At 34.9% G+C, this 26,125-nt stretch overlaps 2 protein-coding genes across 4 annotated transcripts; both read left to right on the top strand.

The window, feature by feature from the left end:
* Window positions 1-237: 237 nt before the first annotated feature.
* LOC108568384 (sushi domain-containing protein 4-like) lies at window positions 238-24,576 on the top strand. 3 transcript variants are annotated; one of them, XM_017929447.1, is made up of 7 exons: window positions 238-1,204; window positions 9,295-9,504; window positions 11,180-11,413; window positions 11,483-11,718; window positions 16,165-16,319; window positions 23,184-23,377; window positions 23,442-24,576. In XM_017929447.1, the coding sequence occupies exons 1-7, from the start codon at window positions 538-540 to the stop codon at window positions 23,570-23,572; spliced, it is 1,827 nt and encodes a 608-aa protein (XP_017784936.1). In that variant the 5' UTR covers window positions 238-537; the 3' UTR covers window positions 23,573-24,576. The 3 variants fall into 3 exon arrangements, with proteins under 3 accessions (XP_017784936.1, XP_017784935.1, XP_017784937.1); XM_017929446.1 differs by having other exon boundaries at window positions 11,180-11,419; XM_017929448.1 differs by lacking the exon at window positions 238-1,204 and adding an exon at window positions 8,292-8,491 and having other exon boundaries at window positions 11,180-11,419.
* LOC108568385 (phosphatidylinositol-binding clathrin assembly protein LAP-like) lies at window positions 1,398-4,287 on the top strand. The gene has a single exon (XM_017929450.1). The coding sequence runs from the start codon at window positions 1,591-1,593 to the stop codon at window positions 3,379-3,381; it is 1,791 nt and encodes a 596-aa protein (XP_017784939.1). The 5' UTR covers window positions 1,398-1,590; the 3' UTR covers window positions 3,382-4,287.
* Window positions 24,577-26,125: the final 1,549 nt, after the last annotated feature.

Below are 26,125 nucleotides of genomic sequence, written 5' to 3'. Positions count from 1 at the left end.
CTCTGTAGAAATGTAGCTTTAAAATTAGTTTTACTACCTTTAGCTTCATTGAAAAATAAAATAGTTGTATGCAATAGAGAACCTAAGAAGTATAGTATATTTTTAAATATTTGATGACAATGTATTGTGTGTTGCAGATGTATTAGATAAATTTAGTTGACTATTTGAAACGTTATGGAAAGAAAGTAGTTTACTTTGTGATTTTTAAAAATTAGTATAATCTTGTAATAGTAGCTAATTGATGTGGTATTAGGAAGCCATAAGTAGCTGGTAGCAAAATGAAGATGGCTGCGAACAAATAATGAGGGAACTACAATGTCTGTCTCTGTTTTCTGCCGAATCGAGTCCTTGGCTTAGAACAGCTGATCGATGCATCTGTCAGGCAGATTGGAAACAAAACAATGATTGCCAAATTCAATTAAGTTGACAGTGTTTAGTTTAGTATTTAGTGAGTGTAAGTCAAGTGATCGCGCCAACCTGTGAAGGGGAAAATGCTGTAGTCGACTATAAAAATACATTGCATACACATCAAAGAAAATGATTCCACTATTTTCCTGCTTGGTACTTTGTTATTTCGCACAGTTTTCAACTGCCAACGATTTAGACTTGAACAACAACATAATACCAAAATGCCCAGACTTCAGTTTCATCCAGAATGGTAGAGTTAACCAGTTATCATCGGCTCCCCTGGGCTTTGAAGTGGTCTGTAATGAAAACCATGAATTGGTTGGGCAGAGCAAAGTGTTTTGCAGGGATGGTAAATGGGACTATAGCAGAAAGCCAAAATGTATGAGGAAGTGCAACGAGCCTCCTCGTATTATGTATGGGCATGTGGTTGAAATTGATAGCGACAGTGATTCAAAGGGTTTTTATAAGCCTGGTACAGTGGCCACATATGATTGCTATGATGGGTACTTGTTGTCACCACCAAAGGGTCAATATCAAGTTTGTGAGATGGGCTATTGGCTTGGTACCAACTTTTCCTGTGTTTATGAGGAGCGTGTTAGAAATTGTAAGCAGCTGAAAGAAATTAAGAATGGGTATTATGAGCATCCAAAGATTGAATATTTGGATGATTTTGCTGTTGGGCAAAGTGTTAAGTATGTTTGCAACAGTGGGTACATCATGAAGGGGAATAATACTCAAAAGTGTGAGCCTGATGGGAACTGGTCTCCGAGAACACCACCAATATGTGTAGCCAATGGTTCGTATTATTCGTATTTACTATTATTATTTTTTTAAATCATAGATATGAGAGTATTTGCTTTAGTACGAGTAAGTTTAGTAGTTGTAGTTGAGTATTGGATGTTCATTTGAAAAACGCGCCGACGATTCGCGAATCGCCGGGTCTTTCGTTCGGTAGTCGCGCGTGTGCTATTCGCGAGCGTTGGGAGAGGGCGCGCTTGTTTCTGTATTGATTTCACAGGCGGCCTGATTCTCTCCCAATCGACCCGTCTTCTGTCCCGTCTTTTAGTGCGCTGGAACCGAGCTCTCTCCAGTAAAAAAAGTTAATTTCCAACTAGAACTGTTCTCTGTGTGCGGTGCGGTGTTCGAGAACGACGCGAAAATACTCTTCAGTGCAAGATCAGGATGGCCGGACAAACGATAAATGATCGCCTTTTGGCTGCAAAGCATAGCATAGCAGGCCAGGGCTTAGCTAAATCTGTTTGCAAAGCCACCACCGAGGAGCTGCTGGGCCCCAAGAAGAAGCATCTGGATTATTTGATCCATTGCACGAATGAACCTAATGTTTCCATTCCGCAGATGGCCAACCTTCTTATGGAGCGATCACAGAGTACCAGTTGGGTGGTGGTTTATAAAGCTTTGATCACCACCCACCACATTATGTGCTATGGAAATGAGAGATTTACCCAGTATCTGGCTTCAAGTAATGTATCATTCCAATTATCAAATTTTGTGGATAAAACTGGGGTCCAGAGTGCAGTTGGTGCCAGAACGGGGTATGACATGTCACCATTCATAAGGCGCTATGCTAGATACTTGAATGAGAAGGCTCTCTCATACAGAGCAGTTGCATTTGATTTTTGCAAAGTGAAGAGGGCCAAGGATGAGGGATCTGTCCGCACCATGAATTCCGAGAACTTGCTTAAGACACTCCCCATACTGCAGACTCAACTAGATGCATTGTTGGAATTTGATTGCACATCAAATGATTTATCAAATGGTGTTATTAGTATGTGCTTTATTTTGCTTTTTAGGGATCTCATCAGATTGTTTGCTTGTTACAATGATGGATTCATAAATTTGCTTGAGAAGTACTTTGAGATGAACAAGAAGCAGTGCAGGGAGGCGTTGGATCTATACAAGAAATTTCTTATCAGGATGGATCGCGTCGGAGAATTTCTGAAAGTCGCCGAGAATATTGGGATTGATAAAGGGGATATTCCCGATCTGACGAAAGCCCCGAACAGCTTATTAGATACTCTGGAGGCGCATTTGGCGTCTCTGGAAGGCAACACCCCTACTTCGGCAAGCAATCAGAAGAGCTTGAAGTCCGGCGTTTCGGTGCTTTCCACCACCAGCAACTCTTTTGCTGCCAGCAGCCAAATTGATGATACTGTGAAGTTTGCTGTTGCAGAGGAGGAGGCGGCACTTAATCAATACAAAGCTAGTGTTGGTAGTCCAGCTTCTACTAATCCATTCTTGAGTTCTCCTCAGAGACCTGCACCGCCTCAACCGCAGCAGCAGCAGGCGTCGAACCAGGCTATTCTGGATCTGTTCTCTGAACCAGCGGAGCCGGCCCAACAGCAAACACAGCAACCGCAGACAAGTGCTTTGGACGATCTCCTTGGATTAGGGAATCCGTTCACAGATATGTTCTCTGCCACTCCAGCAACGACAGCGACAAATGGTAATATGTTCACAGCTCAGCAACCTGACTTATGGGCAAATGGTTTCTCGCCAGCCCCTCAACAACCACAACAACAGCCACAAGCATTTCCTCCAACAACTTTTCCATCTAATCCGCAGCCAATAACTGGCAGCGTTTTCAACAGCAATGAGCCTTCCGTCTTTGACCCAATTTCCACTCAGGCTCCTCCGATCGCCGTGCCTCAACCCCAGAAGCAGCAGCCCGCCAAATTGCTAACGGGCGATCTGGAAACAAGTCTCTCCTCTCTAGTCGATAACCTAACCATGGATACGAGTAAAACTCAGTGGAATTCGCCGAAGAACCAACCGAAAATGGCCGGTTGGCAGCCGCAACCCATGGCAGCAACCACCGGTGCCACTTACCGACCAATGGGCCAGGCCATGCCTCAGCAGTACCAGGGTATGCAGCCCATGGGCAGTCCACGTATGGCCACGGTGCAGGCTCAGCCAAAGCAAGAGGCCAATTTTGATCCCTTCGGCGATCTGTAGTTAAATTCAACTGTAAATAACTAAGTTTGTGCAATCCATAATTTATTTCCATTTATTTCGTATGGTATAGCTTTACAGATCGAGTTTTCCTTTGCTAAATGATATTAAGTGATGCACCTAATGTTATTAGAGTCTTAAGTAGCAAACAATATATAGTTGTAGATATAATTGCGAAATCATTAAGAATGAAGAATACAAAACAGAAATATGCATTCCATATATATCTATGTATAAAAAAAACAAACAAAAAGGGAAAAACAAAAAAAGGCTCATTATTTTTCTACTTATTAGGAGGCTAGTCCTTTTGAAAATTGATTTACTCCACACATAGTGATATCTCTATTATGACAAGAATATTGTTCCTCTCTTTATTACTGTATTTATTAATTAATTTATTATTTATGATTTATTTATTATTTAAAATAAAATCATTCCAGTATTATGCATATAACGAGTAACGAGTTAAATAACCTACACTCCCCCCTCATGTGTATATGATTAATATTGCTGATCGTAGTTCATGTCGAAACGAACGATACGTTGATTTTGTATATATATTTATTATTATTATGATCTGATGAGCGTGTAAACAACGCACGCAAACAAAACATAAATATTATTAGCACTATCTGGAATTAGGGTGTAACTGTTGCATAAATGTATGATGATAGAGTTGCCTCACAAAATGGGTAATATCTTCCGGGGCCGGTAGATTGTAGAAACATGAGATGAGATGTAATCAATATGTGACAATATATTATTATATATACCTAATATAAAAAGGAAGAAATCATTGAATGAAACGACGTTTCTGAACGGACACGCGATACCCAAACGAAAAACGAATCATTGCTGTTAAATGTAAAAAAAATAAAAATAAATTATGCTTATGTGTTAAACTCTGTATTTTTTCTTCTCTTTATTGAACAACCTCTTCCTTGCTCCTAGCAATTTTTTTTGTTTCGTAATCATTTGGAAATTTCAAGCAAGGTTCCTTTTTGGATTGTTATTGTTGCATTGCGAACAAATAACAACAATCATGTACAAGCGTCGGTGAAAGTGTGTGTATGCTTGCAATTGCTAAACCGTATATTAATTAATAAATTTTAGGAACAATTCTTTTTTTTTTGGTAATGTGCAATTGTGGATATAATTCATAGAAGTTTTGCGCAACGCTCGACGTTATTCTACTGTTCGCACTATCTATCTAAATATAATCTTATATTTATTTAGATCATTGTATGTAATATTTATTAACGTTCTTATCTGAAATACTTTACACATTCAGAAACAAGATACTTGATCATCCAGCCTATGCAACCACATTTGCACCTGTAATATTAAAGTAATTACCTGTTTATTTTTAAGTGTGTATTGATTATTTTGTGAAAACAAATTCAATATTATTAATTACATCGATGTTTTAATTAAAAAATAGGGCATATATTTTAAGTAATTTTAACAATTTATTTAATTATTTATGGGAATTTAAAATCGAGACATAATTTACATCACCGATTATTTGTGGACATCTAAAAGTGGTACATGCATAATTTAAATAACAAACATTCGATATATCAATGGGAATCGTTAAATAGTGGCCGCAGCTCACAAAACAAATATTGCAGTTTGTCGGTCGATTTTGAGATCATACATTGAATACGTTTCATGACTATGATTCGTAATTTATATTTATTATTCCGAGTTCTATCAATATTAAGGGCTGAACGTTTCAGTACGAGATCGAAACAGAGAGACAGAGAATAGGAGAGATGAAGCATCCATAAATAAAATGTTTCGAGCTTTATCGAGCTCTCGCGTTCTAGGTCATGTGCCATTTGCAAGGGGTCGCAATGGCTTAGGGTTAATCAATTCGGTAGCGAATACAAATCCTCGGTTTGCATTAGGGCAAATCCTCCAGATATCCAAACAGCAGATACGAGACGCCCCGGGAATTAATTAACCACTGAAAGCCGACGAGATTACTTTTTCATAATTTAAATTTTAATACACATTAAAGTAATTTCTAGTGCAGGGAGTTGATGCTGAGTGTGTATTGATTATATTTGCCAACTTTGAATTTAATAATTATGAGCTAATTTCAGCGTAACAGTTTAATAAATGTTGATACATATTCAAAATACGTAAAACATATTTTTGATTTAAATAACGAGTAAATTTATATATTAATTTTAATTATTTAATGGTTTTTAATGTTATATATAGAGGACATATTGAATTTTATTAAACGAAAAATAATTAATTTAATTTATTTTTAAATGTATATAAAAGATTGACATAAAATTTAAATGAATAATTCAATACTTGATTAATACTTTATATTTATTGGACTTATTATTTATAACTTTCTACATTTTTAAAATTTTCTAAATAATTAAAAAAACTCTTAATTACTCAAATTTTATTAAGAATTATATGAATTACGAATTATAATACATAAAATTAAAAATAATAAGGTAATGTGAATAATGCCGCGAAAGATTTAAATTTTACAATTTTTTCTTTCATTGTAAATTTATACATGATGTTTAAATATTCAATTATTTATTTATACCAATTGTCAGATTTTAATATCAACGATAACACATTGAAATCCTATTAATGCAGTTCTCGTATTCAAAGTAACATTCTGCAAAATTCCGTTGATATGAGTCAACAATAGAACAATACAAATTTGTATAAAGTTTGGATAAAGAATAATGCAAGAGAAAAAATAAACATCTAATCTGCTTTTAAACAATGCAATCTTCGTGTGAAGTTGTTACGTATTAATATAGATTTGTCGTAGAAATCTGAACAAGACATGACATTTATCTAGTTCGAGGTACATGTATTCTTAAATTTATTTGAGGTATTATAGTAGAATTATGGATTTGAGTAGTACCAAAAAAAACTGGTATAATTCAACTTGGATTTAAAAAAAACATATAGGAGTTAATTTCAGTTGTCTGTATTTTTCGTTCATCTCCTAATTATGTGATTTATGTTATTATCGTAGTATTATGGATTGATTTGTGCAGTATAAAAAAAGACTGGTATAATTCAGTTCGGATTAAAAAAGAATATTCGAGTTACATTCAGTTTGTCAATGCAGCAAGACCAGTTTTCTGCATTTTTTCGTACGTCTCCTAATTATTTGATTTAGGGTATTACTGCAGCATTATGGATTGATTTGTGTAGCACTAAAGAACGTGTATAATTCAGTTCGGATTAAAAGCATATTTGATTTAATTTCAGTTGTCAATGCGGCGAGACCAGTTTTCTTCATTTTTCGTACATCTCCTCGGGCAATAAATAATAATTACGAGTGACTTAGCGCACCGTAATGTAGTCGGTTATGTTTACTTCTTATTTCTTTCTCTTCTCTTTTTGCCGTATTATGTACTTTGTGTTGTGTAGTTGGATATTTCGCGTGGGTCGATACGTCGTTTTAATTTGTAAATTTCGGCCCGGCGTTATATAATATCGTAAAAAGTCGTCCGGTTGCTGGGCTGGTGCAGCCGCCGTTGCCGCCGGTCTCTACCATTACACCAGCTACCAGATTACAATAATCCGAATTGATGAGGTGGGCGTAGTTCGGTTTCGGCTTGTGATAACATTCGTACTTATATTTCCACTTGTGTTATTTAACGCGAGGGCGTTCCAGATCCCAGATAAATATTACGTGTGCAGTGTGCTCTCGAGTGGTCCATACACACCGAGAACCAAGAACGAGGAACGGAACAATAATAAAAGCGACTCCTTTCATAAATATGAATACATATTTTTGTTCTGCTCTCCTCTTTAATGCGAGATTATGACGATTTCCGAGTAAAGAGCGCCAGGTCTTCGTGGTCATAGGGTGTGTGCTTGCATATACGTATATAATACATACACGCAGGGCACAGTCCGATGTTGTCTCTCGTCTCTCCTCTTCACTTCCCTTCCACCAGTGGATAAGATCTGCCTCGTAAATGACGGCTGAGGAGCAAAAATATTTCTCAAGTCTCCGGTCTCGTCTCGTCCAGGGAGGGAATTTTATTATTGATAAAGATGATAAACGCTTTTATATTTTTGTTGGCATCTTAAACGCTTCCATGCCACACGAGGAATTTTGATTTCGTTTTTATACGATATCCCGGTTAAGAGCCTTAATTAAAATTTCATAAATTAACATCAACGTTCATAAATTTCGTTGCAGACCTTATCAATTTTCAGTTTAATTCCAACTGAATGAAAACAAGACAAAAAATAATGAAATGAAAAAAGGAAAGTGCATGTTGCTCAGAGATCCGAGATTTGGGCAACGGCCTTTAAGCTTTTCTTTGCGTGTTCAGAAAAATGTAATTCTCAAAAACGATCCGTGTTTATTAAAGTACTTACAATTTTACTACAAGACAAACACGACAACCAAGTTCATTCTTATTACAGAGATTTATTTTTTGAGCAATATTCTTATAAAGGACATAAGACAAAAATAATTTTCATTTATACGAAATATAATCAGAATTAGTAAATTTATTTAGATATTAAAGATTAAATCAACATTTAAAATTTTGCAAGAGATACATACAATTTATATATATTAGTTTATAAATGCAGAAATTGAAAGGTATATTAATATAGTTATTAAATTAACTTAATCTGTGAATTCTATATTGAAGATTTCATATAATAATATTATTTATTTTAAATAATTACAAATGAAAATAACACACGAATGATTATTCTATTGAAGCTTGCCTTGCTTTGTTTTATTATATCTGCAAGATATAACAAACTACGTACATCGTAATTGATAAATGTAGTTTTTTGCGGTGAACCACATCCCCTAAGATAAATCATTTCCATGCAGCTCCGAGGAATGAATTCTTTAATTATTATTTAATGGAGGGGTATGCGCGTGGGCGCCGCTGAAAAAAATATATTATTACAAAGTGGTCTGCAGTTGAGTACAAATTGAATTAAAAGCCATTAAATTAAATATCTCTTCGTCGTGTTGGGGTTTCGTGATGGGTTTCCTACAATTAACATGCCCGTAATAAACGCAGAGGTGTTAAAACTAGAATTAAATTCGGACAGGCATTTAATGCGTTCAGCAACATGGAAGGTAAATTAATTGTTTTTCTCGCTTGATGAATGTATTATTTATATATTCGGCAATTGTAATGTTGTTGTTCTTGTTGTTGTTGTTCTTATTGTTGTTGTTGTTGATGATGATGAGTATGGAAGAAAGATGAATGTAATATATGTAGAGTGGAAAATAGAAGAGGTGAGTAAAGGGAAAGATCGTACATGCATGCATGTAATGATGTCCGCCCTCGCGAACTGAGCCAGGTCGGGGTTTTCTGATCTTTCAAGGATCGCCGCGCTCCTCTGTACTCTTCTGTATACACTACCTTTGAACGCGACCGCCCGACACACACATTCCACGTGGGAGGTCACCAAATATTAATAACTCCACATTAAATTACACCGTTTCCATTTACATGAGCCATAGATAAAGCCGCAAGTGAAATGGGTCGAACTTGTCCGAAACGTCTCAATTAGAATGACACGCCGCGATTCCATTTAATTTGTGAAGACCCTGGAGGTTACGACGATGGATAACCTCTGGGGTTACCGGCGATTCTCGTATTGTTCGCACCGCGGAGATGACCAATAGGTATGAGCATTGGAAAATGCTAGTACCACGGGGTCTCTTTTTTTTCTTGATGGGCAACAAAGCGTGCGCTCACAAAAGGAGACGCCGATAATCACCATTATTTAACACAATGAATTGATTATGTAAGATCATCTTCAGCGTCCGATACGGATCGCTCGAGCTCTCAAATGCCGGATCAAACGTGGGAAATCGGCACTGGTTGTACTCTGAGTTCATTGGTGTAATTTTTTTTTTGGATTTCGTTCCAGACGAGAGCCAGATGAGGTGTCCCAAGCCCCCCACGTACCCTCACAGCGTCACCAAGGATCTGTCCAGTTTCCAGAACATCGCTGCTCCACTCTCCGGCACCGAGATCGAGGTGTTTTGCATCTCCAAGTACAGGAACACCAACTCGCCTTGTCAGGCTTCGAGGATGAAGTGCATTGCTGGACAGTGGAAGGGAATTCCACCTAATTGTGGTAAGTATTCTGACTACAAAGTCAAACAAAGTTTTCCAAATTCAAATTCTTCAAAAAAAAATCCGTTTTGCAAAATCTTGCATCAAAAGTATCAAATATAAAAGTTTGTTGATTTGTCTAACCAAATGTTTGATTTCTATATTTACAATTCTCAATTTACCGAACAACAAATTTATCTGAAATCCAACTACCTGCATATATATGGAAATATAAACGCTTATTTGTATCCAATTAGTATAATATTGATTTGCTGGAAATTTGCTGCCCTTCTTAATTTACGAGAAAAAATTTGAACATTTATCTAACAGTTGATTTTATTCATCTAACATAATTTTCTAATTTAATGATATATATAAATATAAAATAATTTATTATATAAAATATATATTCTTGAATATATATCGCTCGTTGCATAACAAACAATTAGATTAAAATCTGTATCAATTATTATCATCGGATATTTCTAATCTTTCATGTTATAAATCTATATATTTGTTTATTTCTAAAGTAATTTGTATAAATTAAACGTTTATAAATTATAAAAAAAATAAATAGGAATGTTTTGTTTTTCTTCTTTTATATAGTAATCATGTGCAATGCATTACAAAATCTGAATGGGTTAATTGCGCGTCCAAGTTTTTTTCGTTTCATTCATCGATTTTAAACATGTAATCCTTGGAATCGTCAATCCTTGAAATTTAATTACTTAATAGATCAGCGCCAAAAGCAACACAGTCTCACGTAACGACACTTTCTTCCAATTGCAAAACTCCATTCAAATGTAGAAGTCGTTAGTATTGTTTCGATTTTGACTAGTATTTAAAAAAAAATATTAACAACGTTATGTCTAAAGCGCAATTAGTTTTAAGTATTTAATTTAAACTCAATTAACGCTTATTTCCATTTTCTTATAATTTCGCGAAATCTCATTACTTAAACCATTAGCGCAAATTGAGTTATTTTATTTCTGAGCTGCAATGAGGATGTTCTGTTAGAAAAATTGCGTTACCCATTTGCAAATGAATTCGACGAAATTGATGATACGGTTCTGTTGAAAAGCATCTGGTTTGATTATATAACGTTTATTTATTTTTATAAACGTTTCAGGTCATCTATGTTGTTGTTGTTGTCTTTTATTTCAATTTTATTTAATTTTCATTTAAGCATTCGTGACGGTCGTTTCATAAATGGATTGAGCGCAAATCCCACCGATTCGCAGATCGATAATTTGGTTTAAGGACACTTTCCTTGTACAATTACCTGTCTTAATTGAGTGCTGCATTAATACACAATAAATGCAGTTATATACTGGTAAGGGTTCTAAAGAAAAAATGTTATGTTTAAACTTTATAGATGAAAATTAGAAATGTATAACATATACAATTTTTGCTTCTAATAATTGATAATGTAATTGTAATATATGCACATTGGTTTTCATCAGTTGTCTCAGTTAAATATTGCAATTAATCAAAATTTATCTTCACGGAGAAATTGGCTTTGTCGTTACCTAAGTGAATTGTCGATTATGGAAAAGTTCTTAATAAGACATGTAATTTATTGCATTGTGATGAAATAATAACAGTGATTTATCATGTGGGTAAGAGTATTTTAATTGATTATCGAAACATTGAGTTATCAGTATGATTGATTGCATACGATTTATTGGATTTTGCAGAGCCGGTGAGTGGATGCCCCTGTCCGCCGAAGGTGTACTTTGGAAGTCCGTTCCTGCTGACCCCGTCCGAGCTGGACATGAAGATATGCAACTATCCGATGCGTTCTCAGATATCTTACATCTGCCTGCCAGGATACGAGCTCGAAGGTGAATCCATCCTGACGTGCTCGGCGGATGGATGTTGGGGTCCGTCGGAGGCGCCGGTTTGCAAGTTGAAGCAACGATACTACTACCGTGAGTGTGGGTCTTCGATGAGTGCGAGGGCAGTTCTTTGCATTGACATTTTTTGATATTCACTTTCAGTTGAGGCCAACGGCGGCGAACCGATTGTCTTCTCTCTGGCGACCGGCGCTGGTGTCCTTTTGCTTTTGGTCGTCGCCTGCTTGATAATAGTTTGCAGGAAACGAAAGCCATTGTCTCGGTCTGTCGCCATTCCGCCGCCAGTTCCACGGCCCGATCTGGCTGACCATGCGAGCCTCCTCCATCCTCCGGATAGGTTGGCCCTCATTGCCTTCGCCGACGGCATGCAAGTCGGGCAGGTAAAACAAATCCTAAAACAATGATTAACGAATTCAGTTACGTAACCCAGAGTACACAATACTTAGCTAGGCCTAGTGCTCTAACCAGTACAATCCTAATAATTAGAGCTACTTGTATGATTACTACTACTAGCTACTTTATTAGTACAACTAACTTTTATTACTAATCCTATTTCGAGAAAAACCATCTATATTGAAGACATTTCCATACCTTGTATATGCTGGAACATATTGTCAGCTATAGGAAAGGTTTCTAAATATATTTGTATTGCACATATAAAAGTAATGTAGTTAACAGTTTCCAAGTTCTGACAATAGGTCATCAGCAGGTCTTCATCATGTTTTTTTATACTGTTTGCTATATTAGAAAACTATATTCTTGTTTGCTCTGTTTATGCTATAACCGCGGAAACAACACACCCCAGGTGGCTGTACCGTCCATTCTGGGAGTTGGAGTATTAATTATGTAAATGAGCGGCGAAGACCGTCTGAGCTCGGTGGCGCTTAGTTGTTGCGCAATTGGAAAGTAGTGAAATAATTTCGAATCCTTAGTCATATTAGCGACTATCAATAATAATTATGCCGGAGCAAACTAGGCAAACATCTTCCCTATAAGGCTTTGGTTTTCTGTACCACGGCCGTACGATTCTAATCAGCGATACGTATGTGTATGCCTCCGAGTCTGTGTATACGTATGAGCTGGGTGTAGACATGTGTGTGTGTATGCGAGAGAGTACATTATACACACTACTAACACGTCGTGATTATAAATACGTATTGAATTGTTTTTCGCGGCCTTTCATAATATGCCTTCTTGCATAGTGACAGGTGAAACCGTTGGCCGTCGTCGGATAATTTAGGGCAAATTCTTCGGTAATTACAACCCGAGGACCGACTTATTTATTTAGTTATAATGAGACGGGCGGGCGAGATTTTAACGTAATTACCCATAAATTAAACGGGAATCGGCCTCCTCCTCCGCTGCCGCCGCCGCCAAAAACTCGTGATGTACCAAATCTCAACGCAGCCACTTAACACTACGGGCCTCTTTAATTGACACACCACGGATCTTAAATTATGGCCCATTGCTCATCCTTTGCTCCCCATTTCAAACGAAACCGTACTGAAGATATGCCCATGATTCCATTCATTCCACCTTTACTTCTCAAGATTCCCAAGATATCTACAGTTACGTGACGTCTCAATTAACTTAAATTGCTAGCCGCGCATTAATCCTAATGAAAATAGATGAATACTTCGTGATATAATAAATATCATTGATCGATTCCATTTTTCCTTAATTTCATATTTTGCCTCGCATCATATTGAAAGTTAATTGGAAGTAATCATTATAATTTGGTTACGTAATTAAATGTTGCAGATTTACAAACGTCGTCGAAAAATTATTATTATTTACAGTAAATTGATATAGTATATTAGTATAAATCCTATAATAAAATCATTTTATGTTTACATTAAAAAAAATATCTTGTTTTCTGATATATGACCTAATATCAGAAAACAATTTTTTTGGTCTATTTTAATATTACTCTAAATAGATAATAATTTGTGAAATTATTGATTACATATTTTGTCTCGTATCAAATTAAAAGCTAATTGGAAGTAAATATTATAAGTACGTTACGTAATCATGATTATATGACACATACAGAAATTCATAGTAAATTTTGATATAACGTGTTTTTGCCGAAACTCCTTATCATTTGATAGTAAAGTATCTTTCAGCCTAATTTATTTCTTTCATTGATTTTTATAGTGAAAAAGAATTTGTACTAAAAGTAAACTTGTTACTTTATCATTTTACATACGAGTCAAAACCTACTTAAATTAATTATAAACAGGTTTCAAATATCACGATTGAAATCGTTGCACGTCTAGTTGCGGTGAAATATGAATGAAAATTGCATTTAAATACCGCAATTTACTTTCTCCACTACGCATTTCGTTCAATCATTTACATTTTTATTGAATTTATTGATTTTTTTTAATGTGCTAAAAAAATCTGTCTATACTACTTGCAGCAATATATTTCATTTAATGATTGATATTTAAGCGTAATTGATTAATTGGTGATGTTTTAATTTTAGTAATTAAAAGTGTTAGAAGATTTAGAATTTCTGGTTATTGAAAATGTACTATTTAAATGCATAATATTCTAAGAACTGGATTAGGTAACGACTAAGTCAACATTATTATCCAATTATTTAGATAATCTGCTTCGGTATTTATTTGTATTTAGGTGAGACATGTATATGCATTTTTGTCGAAATTCAATTTGATGACAGCAACAAGATAACGTTTCACGTTAAGTTGTTGTTCCTTTTTTTATTCCTCTCAATATTTATTTTCCTCTTGCGGCCGAGTTAAACTTTGTGTAAGTGACAATTAAGTAAATAACTATAATTCCGTCGATAAGTAGTTTAAGGAAATTACGGTAGAGTGTGGAACGGTGTGTTATTATTGCGTTTCTTCTTCCTCTCACTCTCTCTTTTCACCCGCCTCGTTTCAACTTGTTTCTTTTTAACATTCTGAGAGTAATTTTTTGGCGAGTTGTCTTCTTTCTTTCTACCTGGTGGTCGGATAGGAGGAGGAAGACACGGGACGTTTGGGAGGGCAACAAAACAAACAAATGAAATGGAGAAGAACGTATCGTGGATGTAGAGGAGCTGATGTAACCATTGCAACGGCAATTAAGAACACAATACACGGCAAATGAGCGAAATTCAATTAAAATAAATCTGCACAACGATAAATCGCAATTAGTTCGATCGACGTGCGACGACGTCACTGTTCGCACTCGTTCGATGCCTGATTGAGACAAGGGAATTAAATTTCTCGCAGTAAACTCCAAACGAGACGAACAAAAATCTCCGATGACATTAATTAATCTCGTTGTTTCCACGGAAACTCAACATTACATATACTTAAATTGCAACTGGATAAGGTACGAGAAAATCAACTTTAAACGATGATTCGATGAGAATTCGAATGTCATTTATGGCATTGCTTTACTGTAATTGAAAAAGTTCAACAAACAATATGATTTGATTTGGAATTATATAAGTTTTAAGTTTCATAAATTTGAGAATTATCTGACAATATTTAAAATCAGCAACTAGGTTTAACAATATTTTTAAAGCCATTATATAGATGATTTCATAGATTTGAGAAAATTGCCAAGAAGCTTCTAAGGATTTCTTGAATTAGTTTCAAATTATATGTTATTTGGTTCCGACTCTAATGAGACCAATTAACATTTTTATTCAACAGAATGTAGCATGTTTAACTTCAATAAGAAAAAATAATATGGTTGGTTTTCAGGAAAATAACGTTGCTATGGAGAATCTTGTTAATCTTTTCTCTCGATTTTATTTTATCGTTCGTAAACTGTTCTTCGGTCTCGAAGACAAAAATAAAAATAAATCCGGATTTCATGTCACGATCTTGGCGCTCTTCTGGACGGTTACGTAATCAAATTAATTTAATGCGCTCCGCAATTTGAGGTCCGCTTCTCCCGAAATAATTATAACAATGAGACGAAGGCAAATTGCTATGATCCGAGGTTTTGTCAGCGCGGTTATCGCCTCACGAAACGCGATGTTCCAACAAAAAAAAATAAGAGAAGAAATAGAAGGGTTTTTCTTAATGCTCGATAATTAGAGCCTCGAGAAGGTGGAAGCTCACAACCCTTCCCATTGTCTCAAACAACCACGAAAGCTGACCCGAAATGATAACCGCCAATCATAATGGGCCGATTGTTTAACCGGGAATTATGTAATCATCACCTAATTACCGGGGTCAATGCGGAACGTGACTCCTTCTCCACGATAATTCACACACACACACGCTGGAGCTTTGTTCTCTCACTTCTTCTTTCATCATTCGGCAATACTACACACAATGGATCGACATTTTGGGTTACTAATTAATCCATACTTAATTTGTGCTCGTTGTTACTAAGACGAGAAAATGTATGGTTTGATGATACTTGATTATAGAGATAGCCATGTTCGAAAGGAAATTTGATCACATCATTAGACTTTTAAATCACGATTATTTTTTTTTAATTTATCAGTCTGGATATATGACTCTGCAATTACAATACTAATCATTGTAATTGCTTCATTAAAGAATTTAAAATTTACATAAAATATGCGAAAATATGAAATTTGAGTCGGGACAAATTCAAAGTCAATTAATCTTAGCTGTATTGATTCATTGATGTTACTTAACTTATCCAGAATGTTTTATCTCGTTTCTCAATAGCATTTGTAGAAGTTACGTATTGGATTGAACAAAATAAAATGATGATTTTGGAGTTGGTCACGAATTCGGTAGTCTGTTGGTAAATGTTAATATTAATTGCAATTAATAAGATTAATGGGATATCAGTATGTACTTTATTTGTTTTTCTTTTGTTTTCAGTCGGGGCTGCCCACGTACGAAGAGGCGACGCGCGACAGGAATTTGGGTATACCGAACTCGAGGATCCACCGACCTCCGTGGCCGTCCCTAGTCGGGCGAAGATCCCGTAATTCACCGAATCCCGAAAACATGCTTTTCACTAGACAAGGTTCATTGTAAGTAGCCGTTTAATTTATTCATCGTGTACCTCTTCTTAGCTACCTACCTCTTCTACCTACTTTTCGACCAACAATCGCTGTACCTTCTGTATCATCATTATTGTTATTCGCGAGGCGGCAAAATACTTAAAGTTACGATTTCGCATCCTCTTTACGACAATGGCAAGCAACAAACCAATGCAACGCAACGACAAACTAGACGGTTCCGTTTTATTTCGAAATAATGAAATGCCGGCACCATCAAACGTCTACAAGGATGACGCGCTGCCGAAGGTGTATTTAGTTACAATGTGGCATTTATATGGATGTCCATTATTATTATTAATCGGACTCTATGATGTGAGCTTTATTTATGGTTACAGTGTTATATTTACTTATTAGCGAGAAATTGCGAGAGCCGACGAGGCTGGTATTTACGGCCGGTGATATGAACGTATTTGGATTATGCAACGTATTCAACGCGGCCGACGGAGGTCAGTCCTCAATGAATTGTCTTATTGTCGTAACTTATTTAGAGAATGTGGATGCTTTACAGGTGGCGGATTTATTTTAAATCAATTCTCGCTACTCTGATCGAGAGGTGATTGAATCTGTTCAATGTCTTCTTCTAGTAAACAAAATATAATATATACATAACATCAATTGGAATCTTAGGAGACATTTCTTGAACTTATCATAGTTGTGATATTTTATCAGCTAAAAGAATTCGGATATTTATCTCAAGAAAACTATAAAGTTTACAATCTTTAAATCTAGGAAAGGGCGAGTAATAGCCGAATGGTTAAGTTGCCCTACCCACGATCGAACCGACGACGGTTCGAATCCTGGCCAGGACAAAATTCCTCTTGGTGCTTGCAGCAATAGGACAATCGTTCATCATAGATGGACAGTGAAATGAACGAGGTTCAGCATATTGACCTTCAGCCAAGTTGATGGACAATGACAGTGTTAATGATAACATATTCACAGTCAAAGGAAATAGTGGAATCACAGAGCATCAATATAGTACTGAAGTTAACCTACAAGACGACAGCCAACCAACAAATTAAAATCAAATCATCATAATGGTAACTATCCACTGGGAAAGATTATCCATTTAATGTCAACCGCGATCTTAAATATACTCAATGTTCACATTGATGAACAGATTGTGAATAAAATTATATGAAATAAAAAAATCAAGGAAAAACGTTATTAATATATTAGAACAATAAATCCCAGAAGGTTTGATTGCAAAGAAAATCTTCGAAAATCAGAATTTTTTATTGCATAAATTCAATCAAATCGTTTAGTTAAAAGTATTTTTTCATGTAGTATTTAAATAATATTAGTTGTAAATTAATGTTTCCCGTGAAAATTTGACAATTCTTATAATAATAACAAAATTTATTTAAGTCTATTAAAAATCGTGCACATATAGTGTTGAATAAATTTGATAAAAAAAAGATTTTGAAAGTGGTTACTTAAAATTACAAAATCGTGTGCATGCTGTGGTTTGGAGTATGAATATTATTAGATTAATGGTTGGATTTACATCAAAGCTTTGTGGAAATCGAGTAAAATATTATTATCATCTCGTTCGACCTCGTTGATTATGGATATATGCCTTTCTGTCACAATGGTATTTAAACCCATTCTCCCCAGGGAACGGTAAACCTCGCGAAAATAACAAAAGGACAAAGGTAACGGCACCGTTGCATATAAATTCAATCGTTTAATATTAGCAGTAAAGTGCTGTAACGTTTGTTTTTTCGTCCGTTTCATTCATTTCCACATGGACCTCTCAGCTTCTCGTGCATTGCTCGAACCAGCCCCCCGACCCCCCAAATTTATTATTGAAATAAACGCATTTTATGTCCCCCATTTATGGACCATAAATCCATATTTATGGTGCGCACCGTTCGCCTTTATCGTTTTTTCTCTCTTCTTTTCCTCATTTTTTCCCTACCTTCTTTTCGCTCGTTTGTCGTTATCCTACGGTACGACACGATTTCGCGCTCTCCTAGCATTGCGTCCGGCGCACACGATTTTTACTCAAACTTTTCTTCGGTTTCTTGGGTAATACTCCGGATTTCATTAAAGACAGCATTATTAATACGGCACCAATAAAGTTTAATTCGAAGCAATAAACTCGCCAATTAATCCACTCACCGTACGTCTTGATTTATTAAAACTCTATTATTGCCACACACACACAATGTCGGATAATTCAACTTGCGTACAACAAAATTCCTCGGTATTTCTGTAAATGACTTTCTCGGAACAGCTCTTATAAAAATGCAATATTTATTTATTTATTTTTTCATTTCGGGAATTGGATTTCTCCAGTTATCGTAATGTCACGTCATTGACATAAATAAAGCTTTTAGCCACAATTTTCACGATTGCTTAATGCCACCTTTTTTTTTCCTCCGGGCGGCTCTTAAATGGACTTTCCAATTAGCGACCGAATAAAAAATAATTGTTATTAAACAATTTCGCATGAAAGTGCGCAGCGGCAATTTGTTGAAAGGATTGCTCTTTCAGTGATTGCTCAAAAAAATATATAAACATCTTCTTTATTATTAGGAAGATTTATGGGCTCTAAAAAGAAATGTATTCAACTTCTAAAAGAAACCGATTCAATTTGATCGATTTTTCTATTTTCGAATTCAGATTGATTATCTATGAAGACTAGCGTTTTGTTGTTGCACAGATTGAAACTTATTACGTTGTTTACGATTGAATTGAGTTGTATGGAAAGGACATCCAAATGGGAATGTGTCCAATAAGAGGATTACATATAATGATGATTTATCAAATGCATCGAGCATTATACATCATTCTGTATATATATATAGAGAAGAAATTTAATTATGAACTTAGTTGACCGGTTCCGAGTTAAGTGGGTGAGGAAAAAGCTGAAAAAAAGCAACGTATCTCATGAATCATGAATCAAAACGACGAGTCAAATAAATTAGTCGACTTGTATATAATTGGAATTTCCTCTAAATGATGGAATATCGCATCGGATTATTTCGAATATTTTTACATAAGCGCGTGATTGTTTATCATCGTTCCATCGACCGGTTTTGTTATTCAAAGAACTAAAAGCCAATATATTCTGTATATAATAAGTTATTTATGTGTAAATTCTTAATATTATTATTAACGCATTTTGCGAGATGATCTTAGAGAATAATCAATTGCATTGGAACATAATCCGCTGGATATCTATATTCGTTTTTCTTTTATTGTTCAATAATCGTAAATTATTTCATTTATCATTAGATCAAATAAATTTTAGTGTCTGGTTTTGTTGTGACATTTTCATCTTTAGTGCGTTATAAATGAATTACACCGAAGAAAGATTTGGATATTTTATTATTCAAATCATTTTCTTTTGTGGGGTCAATGAATCTACTTCTTTATTTAGTTTCTAAACGATGCTTAACAATGAAGAATCAATCGTTTTTCAAAATCTGAAATCTTTATTAATTTTATAATGAGCTAGAATCATTTAGCATTAAACTGACCATGATATTTCATTATCTAATCCTTATTATAATGAAATATCATGGATTTAATTTTTAACATCATCATTTTTTAATTGTCTTATTTCTTACATGCATTAAATCTAATTAAACTTGTAAACACTTTAATTACAATAAGCGTAACAAAATATATTTTTCCTAATCAATTATTTGTAAATAAATAAATAATCTTAGATTAGTTAACTAGTTAACTAGATTGATTTTGCTTCTTAAGTAGATAATATGTTAATGATATTTCTATGTCTTTTTCTTCAAATAGTTTGTTGTTGTAGTTGTTTGTTGTTGATGGTTTTGAATTCGCGATGCTACGATGGTATGTTATGCGATCGGAATGGATGGCCTAGGTTTATCTGCCATATGAAAATTATGATATTGTGAATTAGCACGCAGGCCGTGTTCTGCGTTAATTAATGCGGCAATTACCGTGGCGCAGCCGTAAAATAGGCGGCGTCAAAACGGGGAACCCGACGGAATAAAGTGAAAATAAAATGGAATCGAACTTTCCGCACTAAATAAATTTATTGCGACCATTTATCGTCCGGCCGATTCCGTTTCTTCGCTCCAACTTCGACTCTCGTTTTCCTTTTTTCATCTTCTTTAACCATCTCTCTTTCGTTTTGTTTGCGAAGCCCTCTCATCATTATCCTCGCACAATTTCTCTTGTGATTTTATTTCTTCAACGTTTTATTTTTTATTTTTTTGGTATTGGTGAGTGTTCAAGTTTGTGATGTGTGGTGCCTCCGGATGGTTTATTGAGGGGCGGCGAGCTTGGACCGTCGAAATGATATTATTTCGTGGGATGTGAGGCGATTTTAATAACCCGCAAGAGGATGGGAAGACGTTGTGGCGAGGTGAGGTGTTCTGAGAGAGAAGAACGAGACATCAAAAGAGAGACACTTAAATGGGTTAAGCACGCGACCGCAATAATAAAAGTGGCCATCCTTTTCCAGGGCTAATTAATGTTCGGCATCCCTATAAAAGCTAATGCTTCGCCCATTAGTTATCACCTGTGACTCTCGCGAGACATTTATAATTAATACATTGTTCGAGATCGTATAAGGACGATGCATTGTTGTTGTACGCTCGAAATCTTATAAATGGTAACTGTTGATGTTCTGATTTAGACAAATCGTTCTGTTGTCTTCAAAGAACCAGTAATTAATTTATCTTTTATTTTACTTTTTTGAATGCTTGATAAAACATAATGCTCCCACTTTCAATCCATTCGTTTTCTTAACTCGAGATCGTCTAGTATATTACATTACGATTCAATTATATACATAACCTTATTAAGTATACTATAGGAATTTTATTAGTATTCATTTCGACACAACAACACTAGTGTTTTATAATGCAAGAATATGGTATGCTATTTTGGATCACTTTACAAATTGATGCTTACTGTTACAATTATTATTAAATCCAAGAAAAACAAACTTAATTTAAGTAAAGAAGTTACGCAAAGAAATGTATGTTGTAACAGTTTGAGAGTAATAAGTTTATGTAGTAAATACAATTGTTGAGTATAGATTTTCATATAATAACGAACTTATTATGTTTAGTTTTAATTATATATTTGTATGTAATTCAGGTATAATTATTTAAATTATTTTTAATTGCTGAACAGGAATAATTTTATTGATTTTCGAAATCAAATGGATTGGAAACAACAATAGTCAATGTGAAGATTTAAGCAAACCGTAGTATAAGAAAGTTGAATGTTTGATGTTACCAAGTTGATCTGTTTACCTGCATCCATTTATTTCCTCGGTCTTCGGATTTCACACGGTCGGGTGTCGAAGATTGCGGAGCATCGGAGAGGGATCAGGATCGTTTACAATAATTGAACGGCCGTTTTTTCGTCTTCGGTTATAAACGTGGCAATGATTACACGGCTAAGATGACTAATGGTCGCTAAACGGCGTCTGCGGACTGCTGTCAATACGACGGCGGCACTTCGGGCGGTTATCTTGTTAAAATACTTTGAAAGCTCCATTCCGATTATTTTATATAACGCGCGATCCGCGAGGAACCGAAGAGCGGGAAGGGCGCTCTCAATGCTGTTATTATCTCTGCAAATTATGCGCGATTTATAAATATATATATATAGAAGCACGCACGATCCTCGCATCTCTTCTTGAAGAGCAAGAGGTGTTGCATCTGGAATAAAAATTGCACTCAATATTTAAAGATGTTATCTGCCCGTGGTATCGGCAATACATGCAGAGACTCTTAAAACATCACCACATCACCGGAGGGAGTTATTACCGCGACCGGACATATCACATTTTCAACCACCATCGTTGCTTCCATCTCTCTTTCTCCTCTATCTTTTTCACTTCTCTTCTTTCCCAGCGAATTATCCGAACCGCAACAATTGTACGATTAATCAGTTCGCGTCTTTCGTCCATTCATTCTACTACTTCGATGCGTAATAAATACACTTTCCACGGTAATTTAGTGTTATTTACTGTAATAACAATTATTAATTTAGTGGTTTAAGAAAACGAGTTTGCCTCTCTCGTTTCATTGGAGATAATTTGTTTTTAATCTTGATTTCGTTGACGTAATTCGAGTAACCTCAAGTGTTGTTTTGCGGTTTACCAAAATACTTGCTCCTATATAATAGACCATTACTTGCACTCATCCAATTATAATATTTAAGCTTATTAGGTCGTAAACAAAATAAATAGTAGTTGTAGACAAATTCAACGCCATCACGAAATTGTGCTTTTGGTTTAACAAGTAGATTATTAGTATTTCTATTGATCTAATTATAATGTTATTTTATAAACGAAACTAACTAGTATTTTTCGAAATTTATGAAACATTTTTTATAAACAATATGATTGTTGCATACATTTGGTAAACTTAAAAAAAAATCAGTAGTTGTAATCTTGTAAATAATTGAAACTTATCATCAAATATTGATTTACAATAATCATATTTTACGTTTCTCGCTGCGATAAACAAGGCTTCGAATGGTCGTCGAAGCCCCCCTTCTGAGAGGAAACCGTAATAACAATAATTTCAGCTGTATATTTTTGCGCGAGGTGTGAAACTGTCACGGCTGCAAGTGGCGATATGCATCTGCCGCAAAGGTAACGGCCTAGCGAAGAGATTCCATCAGCCGTATACAAATCATAATAACTTTTACTAGGTTATAACCTAAGCACCCTTTGCATCTCTCTCTACCTTGGTAGTTTTGTGCTTAATAAGATTTGCGTGATTCCTCACTCCTTCGTTGTATCTCTCTCTCTTTTCATAACTATCTTTCTTGAAGCAATTAAGATAATTTCCCAAAGGTTAATAGGCAAATGCTTTGCAGCGCTTCGCATTCTGCAAGCACGAGATCAGGAGGTGATCCGATGGGTTCCACGGACACCATGGCCGTATCCGAGAACTCGACCACTGTGACTTTGGACACCGCATCCTCGCATAGCGGATCGCAGCCGGCCTCCTGCAGGGCCCACTGCGGTAGTTTGGCTTCATTCGACACGAATTCGGTCCTGAACACGGAAGGTGAGAAAATACACAAATAAATATTGAAAAAAAGAATCTTCACATGAAGACACGTATCACACAGGTGTTCCCTTGCTGGAGGAGAGCGAACTGGAGGAGATCCAATGCGGCGACACTGTCTCTCTTGCCATGGAGAATCGATCCATGTGTGACAACACCTCCTACAAGCTCTCTACGGCTTCCGATTTGGCTTAGAAGAAGATGGAAGAGATGCATACTGTTTACGGTTTGAGCGTTACAACTATTTGTTTGTTTAGTTTTTAAAACATATCTCGTATACTACAACAAAGTAAGTTTAAAAACCAGATCAAGTTAAAACGCACGAAAAAAAAAATTGTAATTAACGTGTCGATCAGTCTATAAGCTTAAACCTAGAATCCTTGTGTATATATTAAAAATGAATATCTATAAAAAATATATATATCGAGAGGATGGAAGGAGTTGCGGCGGAATTTAGTAGATGACGAATATTTTTATGGCGCAAACGACGTATTTCCAAAGATGTAATTATTCGTGAACGGAGAGAAATATAAATATATATTTATTTTGTTAAATATTTTGTAAATCGATGAATAATTATTACTGAAGGGATGCTTCAAGTTTTTCGCAACTAGGTATTATATGTGTGTGTATGCATGTTGTCCGAGTTCGCTTAACCAGTTTTTAGGACGTGCATAATAGTATTTTGTCCTGATTATCCGTCTATGGCGCAGAAATCATCCGTTAAACGCACTATACAAGTGGCCTTGAACGTGACTGCCAACACCCAAAAAAAAGCTTGGAATATCTGTCGTAAAATTTACAAATTTCTTTAATACAATACATTACAAATTCTCTTAGATAATCAATTTAAACTTATTAAATTAGACTTTGCTCTAATTATCAAAAACATCACGCCAAAAAATATTTGTGTTTTTGTTGAAGCGATTTGTATGAATAAGTTTAGATTATAGATCACTAAATCTTGCTGTATCTAAAAGATGTTGTGAATTGTAGACTAAATCTACTTGGATGTTTGTTTTTTTAGAAAATGGTAATTAGGATCATACCTAAAAGTAGTTTTAGGGCTAATTTTCATTAATTGGATAGGTATTAAGTTTCGCGACAAAATGAGACGATAATCGGAACTCATAGTATATATCTATATATAATCAGTGGATTTCTAATTAAGTATTATATAAGAGCTAATATTTAGGAAACTTTTTTTTCAGTTTGTGCGTTAGCAAATATTTTTTTCATTGTTAAGTTTTGTTTGTTTGATTGTTTTCCTCAAGTTCTTCTGTTTAAACATTTGTTTAAGAATGCACACCAGAAAATGCAACTAATTAAGGAAAATTCCGTTTGATGGGAGCCGTATGAATAGATGGAACAAATAGCAATTGTGCGCTTGCGTTTGGTGTAGAAAAACTAGTTGGCTATGTAAGATGTGTGCGTGTTTGTATATATAAAAGTAGATGAAGAGGAAAAAAAGACGATTGTCTTCAAATTAATAGAAAATAATGAATTGAGGAAAAGACATACTGCCAATAAAATACGACTGTAGCGATTTTCTCTCTCCGACGATTCGATTGGAGGTACAAAAAAACATATATTATAAAAGACCAAGATATTTTAATTGCAATTTCATCGAACTCAAAGTTAAATGCGTGTCCCGTGCAGATCATTTATTTATTTTTTCGCATTCTCTTCGTTTTGTTTGGTTCTTTTTTCCAGTTCTTCGCGGTTTCTCTTATTTTCTTGCCACGTGTTTTTCGTTCATTACACTACTTCTGCTACGTCTTCGTTTATTCCGTTAGAAAGTGAAATTGCGAAAAATTGATCTACTTTTATATGTATTATCACGTCTGCAAATTCATTAAAGCCATATGCCAATTATGCTCATTAAGCTCTTAATTCATTGATTTAAAATTGAACACCTAGATTAGATGAGATACCAAAAGAAAGAGAGAAAAAAATAGGAGCGAAGGCGAGTTTCGCGTTTCACTTCCTCCATCTGCGTGTAATGTATAAGGCGAATGAAAGTGAATTAGTTGTGATAAGTTGAAGCATTCAGTTGATTCGTGACCAAAGTTATTAGCGAATAGATCCTAGTCCTTAATTAGTGTTATTATAATACGGGATAAGCAAAATAACTATATATATATATGATTTATTTACAGATCTGATGATAATAATAATTATTTGTGTAAAGTATAAATATGTACAATAAATTGATACATAAACCTTGTGTAAATACTTCATCTTCTATTGTTTTTTTTATTAACACTCTGGATGTGTTCTAAATTTCTCTTTTTGTTCGATATCTTTTTTCTTTTCTTTGGAAGTCATGATGCTTGATGTATAATTATAATTATTATATTATAATATGGATATATCTATACATATATAGAGTGAACGAGTATACTTGTCGTTTTTTTCTTTCTTTTTTATTTTGGAAATAATGACCTAACCGCCCAGTTTAATAGATAATAAAGATTATATGAATGAGAAATAAGAATATATGTGATTTTATTTGTAAAAAAAAATATGTTTAATAAATACTAGGTATTTCAATTGGATTTGATTTATTTAATACTCCTTGTTATTCCTTAATTCTAAAAAATTACATTCGATTCATTCATTATCGACCGAAGTTTTAATCCCAACGCCTCGAATTTATATTTTCGGTCAAGAGAATAAATGTATTGGATAATTTCTTACAGAAAATTTAATATATTTTAATAAACGTATTTAGCTATTTGATTTGTT

This window comes from Nicrophorus vespilloides, unplaced genomic scaffold (genome assembly GCF_001412225.1).
Source record: "Nicrophorus vespilloides isolate i.1.1-1 unplaced genomic scaffold, Nicve_v1.0, whole genome shotgun sequence".
NCBI classification, from domain to species: Eukaryota; Metazoa; Arthropoda; class Insecta; order Coleoptera; family Silphidae; genus Nicrophorus; species Nicrophorus vespilloides.
The sequence above is the reverse complement of the archived record's forward strand: the minus strand, read 5'-3'. Positions and strand labels throughout refer to the sequence as shown.

What these genes read in the sequence shown, in the direction of transcription:
- LOC108568384 (XM_017929446.1), top strand. Translation starts at nt 538, where the DNA reads ATGATTCCACTATTTTCCTGCTTGGTACTTTGTTATTTCGCACAGTTT. An exon ending in GGGAATTCCACCTAATTGTG is followed by an intron (nt 9,505 to 11,179) that starts GTAAGTATTCTG and finishes TGGATTTTGCAG; the next exon opens with AGCCGGTGAGTGGATGCCCC. An exon ending in TTCGGTCCTGAACACGGAAG is followed by an intron (nt 23,378 to 23,441) that starts GTGAGAAAATAC and finishes CGTATCACACAG; the next exon opens with GTGTTCCCTTGCTGGAGGAG.
- LOC108568385 (XM_017929450.1), top strand. Translation starts at nt 1,591, where the DNA reads ATGGCCGGACAAACGATAAATGATCGCCTTTTGGCTGCAAAGCATAGC.